This window comes from Macrobrachium rosenbergii, chromosome 1 (assembly GCF_040412425.1).
Source record: "Macrobrachium rosenbergii isolate ZJJX-2024 chromosome 1, ASM4041242v1, whole genome shotgun sequence".
NCBI lineage: Eukaryota > Metazoa > Arthropoda > Malacostraca > Decapoda > Palaemonidae > Macrobrachium > Macrobrachium rosenbergii.
This window is the reverse complement of record NC_089741.1, coordinates 54,404,358-54,411,857: the sequence shown is the minus strand read 5'-3', so window position 1 is coordinate 54,411,857 and position 7,500 is coordinate 54,404,358. Positions and strand designations below refer to the sequence as shown.

General features: G+C 38.8%; 1 protein-coding gene across 1 annotated transcript in view; it reads left to right on the top strand.

Annotated features, from left to right (window-relative positions):
* Positions 1-7,500, top strand: part of LOC136838426 (uncharacterized transporter YutK-like) — a 26,745-nt gene that overhangs the window by 17,339 nt on the left and 1,906 nt on the right. The window contains exons 6-13 of the mRNA XM_067103305.1: positions 606-759; positions 1,001-1,198; positions 1,940-2,101; positions 2,585-2,838; positions 4,147-4,321; positions 5,531-5,689; positions 6,149-6,329; positions 7,055-7,500. The exon at positions 7,055-7,500 is cut by the window's right edge and continues 1,906 nt beyond it. Coding sequence (XP_066959406.1) covers positions 606-759; positions 1,001-1,198; positions 1,940-2,101; positions 2,585-2,838; positions 4,147-4,321; positions 5,531-5,689; positions 6,149-6,329; positions 7,055-7,113 — 1,342 coding nt within the window. The 3' untranslated portion in view covers positions 7,114-7,500. The remainder of the gene's footprint in view (positions 1-605; positions 760-1,000; positions 1,199-1,939; positions 2,102-2,584; positions 2,839-4,146; positions 4,322-5,530; positions 5,690-6,148; positions 6,330-7,054) is intronic.

Genomic DNA, 7,500 nt, shown 5'->3' with positions numbered 1-7,500 from the left:
CTACAGGGAGCAATACTGAAGATATCCATTTTCTACAGGAGTCTTAGTTAGGTTAGACTGGAACCGCATTCCACGACGGAGAATAAAGGAGAGAATTTCAAAATAATGGAAAAATTGTCTTTCTCCTTTGACATTTTCTAAGGGAGGCGATCATTTTTGAATGACTTGTATCTGTTCACGAATGATAACCAGTTTTCAGCAACTATTTTCCCATTCTGAACGCTTATATTATTAAAATTATTACATCCGCCAACGAAGTTATAAGTTGTTTAGCTTTTCATCAGTGTCCAGCTGCTAGAAAGAACGGTTGAACTTTGGATGCAATTCAGACCTCTTCAGACTATCTCTTGGGAGAAACCGGCTCACAGTTCATTCGTTGCCATGGAAACTACTACCCATGATAAAGATGGGGATATTCGAAAATTTTACGTGCTTCATAACCAGCTACATATCTGTGACATAAAGTCTGTCTTCCAAGTTTATTACCTACGCATCCCGATTTCGAGCCTTCGCCGGCACAATTATTAATGGCCGAGTGGTCTTGGCAGGCATAATATGCTAGCTACTGAACCTCCCGTTTTCACCCATTATTTCTTTTCCTAAAGGACAGTGGTAGTTGTATTTACTCTGGTAGTTTTCGGAGGGCTGTTGACGTTCCTTATAATCGACGCCTGGGACGAGATCAGGCGTCTTCAGTCCCTCATCGGCATCGTCGTTCTGATTTTGGTGGGATTCGTCTTCTCAGCTGCGCCAGGAAAGGTTGGTGGACGTTTTCACCATATAATTACCTTATTGACCTGAGTAAAATTTGAAATTTAGTATATAAAATGATGTTTTGTATGTGATTTTAAACGGTGTGCGTATTGATGAAAGCTTTAATGAGTATATGCCCATGCTCCCACTTAACACACTTTGCTCTTATATACAAGATAAGCCTACATAATCTTAAATTCAATACGTCCCATAACATAAAATGTAATTATCTTATTCTCCTCATCAGGTTAGATGGCGCCATATCTTTTGGGGACTAGCCATCCAGTTTATACTGGGTTTACTCATCCTGAAGTGGCCGGTAGGAGAAGCGATCTTCAAGTGCCTGTCTGGAAAGGTCACGACCTTCTTGTCGTTCACAGATGTAGGATCATCCTTCGTGTTTGGCGATGACCTTGTGTATAGACTGGGAGTGTTTGCTTTTAAGGTAAATAAACATCTGTGTGGTTGTTCTATTCATGTGTTATTTGCAGATTGGGAAACCGAATGTAGTAACAAAGTAAACATTAGGAACTCATGTCCCCTTGAGTCAAATTGATGTATCTGCAATACTAAGAAAAGAGGCAAAAATAAACCAAACTTTGTGCATCCGAAAATGGAACAAAATGAGGTCCTACTGTAATATGATGGGGTCCTACTGTAATATCATCAGAATAAATAAGAATGTAAGACAAAAATTACTCTAGTAACTTGAACATAACCTTGGTTGAACCGATGCTTACCTTACCTAGATGGAAAATATTCCGTCATTCTTACTTGTTCTGGAAAGTATTTATATTTACAACACCAAAATATTCACCAGGATGCGAATAGACCAAAGGTAAATTCCCACTGCAACCTAAGAAACAATGCGACTCATCTGCGCAGGTGCTAGTTCCTCGTTTGACGGGTCGGTATAGTTCTCGGCTAGCACTCTGCTGGGCCCGCGTTCGATTCTCCGCCCGGCCAATGAAGAATGAGAGGAATTTATTTCTGGTGACAGAAATTCATTTCTCGTTATAATGTGGTTCGGATTCCACAATAAGCTGTAAGTCCCGTTGCTAGGTAACCAATTGGTTCTTAGCCACGTAAAATAAGTCTAATCCTTCGGGCCAGCCCTAGGAGAGCTGTTAATCAGCTCAGTGGTCTGGTTAAACTAAGATATACTTAATTTAACTTTTTTGCGCAGGTGCTGCCAGTGACGCTGTTCTTCAGCTTCTGCATCCAAATACTCTATTACTTTGGCGTCATGCAGTGGTTTGTGCTCAAGCTGGGATGGTGTCTCCAGGTAACAATAGGAACTACTGCCTGTGAAAGTGTTAATGCTGCCGCTAATATCTTCCTGGGTCAGGTAAGTTATCAAGATCTCTCTCTCTCTCTCTCTCTCTTTTATATTTCTGGGTGCACCCCTTCATGGTTTGTACAAAATTAACGATGGGAAAGATGGAGATACTCGAGGAGACTTTAAGTTGAGATCAATTTATCCTTTGATAAGCTATTTTTCCAATGCTTACACATCTTTAAACGAACAATCTACATTTAGATGTGTTCTTTTACTGTATTCGCCTTTGGTGATAAAGTTCCTCCTTAGCGAAGACTCAGTTTTGTTTCACTGATTCTAAAAAAAAAAACAAAACGTAACGAACTTTCTTTTGGGAATCGTTGAAAATTAAAACCTACATTCGCAGGTAGCCGTCAGAACAAAGAATAGTAAAATCTGTAGCCTGAACTAAACCCAGTAAGTTTAGCATTATCCCTTAGTGATCTCTTATCAACACTAATACTCCGCACCTTTTCTGATTCATAATACTGAGTTAGTATCTTTTAAAACCAGACAGAGGCACCACTTCTCATCAAGCCCTATCTGTGGAAGTTGACGAAGTCAGAAATCCACGCCGTCATGACCGGAGGATTCGCTACCATCGCTGGTTCTGTAATGGCGGCTTACATCAGTTTTGGCATTGATGCTGCCAGCTTACTCTCGGCTTCTGTCATGAACGCCCCTGCTGCTCTGGCACTCTCCAAACTCTTTTATCCGGAGATAGAAAAATCCAAGACGACCACAAAGGACATCAAAATTGGCAGAGGGTATGTTTTCAATAAACGTATTATCTAAGGATTATCTATCACAGTACTGAATTGAATCAGAAACGGCTCAGTCTAAGTAAAACACCAAGGCAAAGGAATCTATATCACAATAATGCCTTTACCTAGACATAGATAAGTCTAGTCCAATATCACGGACATCAGATTTAGAACTTGGTATGTTTTCAAAAAAGTCACTGAAACCAAGTTTTCATAACCATTAAAATTGTTTATCTCACAGTAAAAAAAAAAAAACTAAAATGACCACCCTAGTCATCAAAATTGGCAGGGGCAAGTTTCCAAGATACAGTGTTGACCTAGTATTAAAAAACTCTAAAGTTTTTACCGCCCCCCCCCCCAAAAAAAAAATCTAGAATGACCATTAGGGATACCAAAATTGGAAGATGGAATGTGTTCAAGACAACCAATCTGTTTAAGGTATACCGGACCAATCGGAACGTATAAGCAGAAAACCAAAGACGACCCTCAAGGATATCAAAATTGGAAGTGGGTATGATAAAAAGAATGAGTTTAAGTTCCCACACATTAAGGGTAACGGATGAATATATCTATGTTAGGTGTCAACTACCTGGATGCCTCTTGGTCTGGCAGAGCCAAAAGTCCATATTATGCCTATTATTCCCTTTTCCATATTACCAAACCGACGGGCTGACTTTGGGAAAGACCAATCCTGGCATAAGGCCGTCTTAGTCTAAACCAACTAACCTCAGTCGTCTACTCCTATTATCACAGTCTAGCACTGACTGATTCTGAGATGAAACTGATCACCTGAAGGAACTGGACTCTACTGCTCCTTGTGTAAAAAAAACTGCCTTTCAGCTGTCTTGAGAAGTTGCATTCTGGTCCAATAAGACATTTTTATCAAGTCTACTGCCTAATATATCAGTTTCTCATATGGTGGTGACTGAGGTATGCTTGTCCCACTTTCTTGACAATTAGCAACTGCCTTCTCTGTCCGGTCTCACATAAAAAAATTAAAATCTAGGCTTCAATAGAATATTATCATAATTTCCTGAAGGATTCCACATATATATGTTTAAAGTCTGAGGAAAAAATCACTATCACATAGCCAATAAATGTATATTCATGAATTCTTAAGAGGCCTGGGCACTTAATTACAATTCAGACGCGCCGCGTACAGAGAGCGAGAGTTCCTGTACAACTTCCTATATTAATATATAGATATATATATATATATATATATATATATATATATATATATATATATATATATATATATATGCTGTATATTTCTAAGTGCGTTTATCGACAGCATTCCATCATTATCAGGGACGAGGCTAACTGGCTTCACGCAGCCATGGTGGGAGTCTCCAACGCCTTGCCAATGATCGCAAACATTGCAGCCAACCTCATCTGCTTCTACGCTTTCGTCGACCTTTGTAGTCACGTGACCAACTGGATGTGCATGCTCGCGGGTGCCGACGAGGGAGTTTGCACTATTGAGGTAAACCGTTAACAATACCCTCGGTGCAATTTGGTCTTCAAATCGTATGCCAGAGGTTCCTTCAAATGTGGTAAAACGTATTTTGTTGCTACTTTATTAAGATTACACACACACGCATATATATATATATATATATATATATATACACATGTGTGTGTGTGTGTGTGTGCCTGTGTGTACGTGTGTTAAGTTAAAGTACGTGGATAATTATTCATATTTCATGGCCACGACAGAAGGCAGAAAGCCTAAAATGGATTTCTCTATTCAGTGTACTGTGAACTGTGTTTATATATATATATATATATATATATATATATATATATATATATATATATATATATATATATATGTATATATATATATATATATATATATATATATATATATATATATATATATATATATATATATATATATATATATACTGTATGTGTGTGTGTGTGTAATATATATATAGCATATAAACTGATATGATCTTCGTGAACTCAACCGCGTTTCATAGAATTCCCTTTCTAAGTTTTAGTGTATTGTGCAATTAACATAAAACAATGTTGAAAAGAAGAGTAACGGAAGGTTAATTTGAGGAAACATATCTCAGGGGACTTGAGTTAGTTTTCCGGAGAGACAGCAACGATCTGGCCGTCATGTCACCTTAAAACCAGCTGTGCCTTTGCTGACCTATGATCGACATTTGTATGGTTGTGGGTAGCAGCTAGGAGGCAGAAAATAAGAGGGGGAGAAGAAAGAGAGAGTGAAAACAGCAATGCTGGCAAATATTACTAGATTAGATTATATACACCACCATATAACAAAAATTTGAGTATCGTCAACTAAGTTTCATCAGATATCCTGTTCTCCCAATACTTCTTACTTCAGACATATCTCGAAGTTGTAGTCGTTTTGCCTTAAAAAATTGATAAATCGTTTGGCAATGCGTCGACCAGAAGTGAGCTGCTGACGCTTTCCTCACAATGCCTGGACTCAGGAGTCAGGACTGAATTTGGAGCTGCGAAGACCCTACTTGGCAACTGTTAACAGGAAATCAAACAGAGGAACAACGTACCTTGGCAAGAATACTTTTTACTGAAACGCCGCGTTAGGTTAATCAGGATGATACTCCTTTAAACCGTTAAAACTTCACCTGTTTTACTGTTTACCTAAGCCACAATCCGACCTTGCCTAGGCTGACTTTCTTTCTTTATTTTTCAGAATATCTTCGGGTACATCTACATGCCCGTGGCATGGGTCCTTGGCGTGGACTGGTCGGAGTGCCATAAGGTCGGAGAACTGATCGGCATGAAGACAATTATTAATGAGTTCAAAGCTTACGATGAACTGGCAAAGCTGGTCAAAGCAGGATCGATATCCGTAAGTAAACACGATTGTTAAAACACCAGTTTCATAACGTACCCTGAAACCAAGCCTTTGAATTCCCTTCCTGCTTGCGTGTTCCCTGTCCGTTATAATCAACCATCCTTTAAGATGCTGGCTGAAGGTAGAAGGACAAGGTCCAGTACTGCATGTCAATGCCCACAAACTCATAAGAAAATCAATATATATAAACATAAAATAAAGTTAAAATACCCTGTCATGCATGATAACAGAATCATAAATATTACTTACAAATAAGCAAAGAGTAGTCTAGCTTATTACTTAAAACCAAAATTCGACATTACACGTAAACATTATACACAACCTTGGCACAATGTACTAGCAAAATAACAGTATACATAAACTATTACATACATAGCAAAGAATAGTCTAAGTAACAAATACGTAAAACGCAAAAACGCACAAGGCCTGAAAAGTATAACCTCTCCTCGTCAGAAACGGGCCGAACTGATAGCCACGTACGCCCTGTGTGGATTCGCAAACGTCAGTTCAGTGGGCATCGTCCTGGGCGGACTGGGGTCGCTGGCGCCCGAGAGAAAACACGACATGGCCGTCATCGTCGTGCGCGCAATGATTGCCGGAAGCTGCGCCAGCTTCCTCACCTCGTGTATCGCAGGTATGTTGGATAATGGTGGTACTGCCGACAGCAGCAGTTACATAAGTTGGTTGATACGTTAAGTTTATAGGAAAAGGATCTTTCCTAGATGGTTTTAACCGGGTAAGTATCCACCTTCGCGGCGTGTTCAGTACACGCTCGTTGGGGATTACCGTAAAAACATAAACAAAAGACTGTAATAAATATCATACCCCCAAGAAATATCAGATAACGACCCCCGAACTTTTTGGGGGGTCACTATCTAGGAATGATCCTAAAAAAAACTTTTGTCTTACCTAATTTTAAACTGAGCATAGTAATGTGATGATAATACAGAAAAGAACTATTTGTCCAAATTTATTGGTTAGCAATAATAATGATGCTGATAAAGTTAGTCTCAAACGTACTGGAAACCAAAAGGGTGAACTAAAGTTCCTTATTGTCAAGCATAGCCGTACTTTAGCTGCTATTCATTTTCAAGTATAATGTGCCACCTACATGGATTACACTGAAATGAAGAGATACTTTTTTTTCATATGTTAAAACAAACTACAATCATTGCTTTCCAAAAAGCTTTTTCCCAGCGAGTTACCGAACTGTGTTTTTGAAAATATTTTTATAACAATTGGCATCATACTTTAGGTTGTCATTAAATTAACCTGGCATTAAGACTATTCGGACTTCAGGTCTGTACGTATGTGTTTCAGTCTGTCCCTGATTTGTTTGATAATAACTTTTTTTTTCAGGAACAATGTTGTCCGACGACTCAATCGGAAGAAATGCAACAACCATCTCGCCCTACTAGACTACTGAGACCTGTCAGACTTTTTGTTTAATGCGAGGCGCAAAAAAAAAAAAAAAATGTAATTTTCTAAACTAGTGGTCCTCAGATTACCTTGGATCAAGGCCCACGTGGCTTTCAGCCTCAAATGCCACGGCCTGCCAGCTGAATTGGAGGTCTAGGACAAGTCTAGGCTTCGGAACGCGGTAACTCTGACTCTAGTTACGAGGCCATTACTTCTGGCAATTTCTTTATCATATCTCGATATTTTTAGCAACACACAATATGTTAATCAGAATTATTAGTTTCAAACGTTTTTGGGACAAATGTCATATTTCATCTGAACAAATACTTTTCTGCTGCTCTGTAATCTTCTTGCCTATTAGACTTTTTTTGTTTTTTAATATTTTA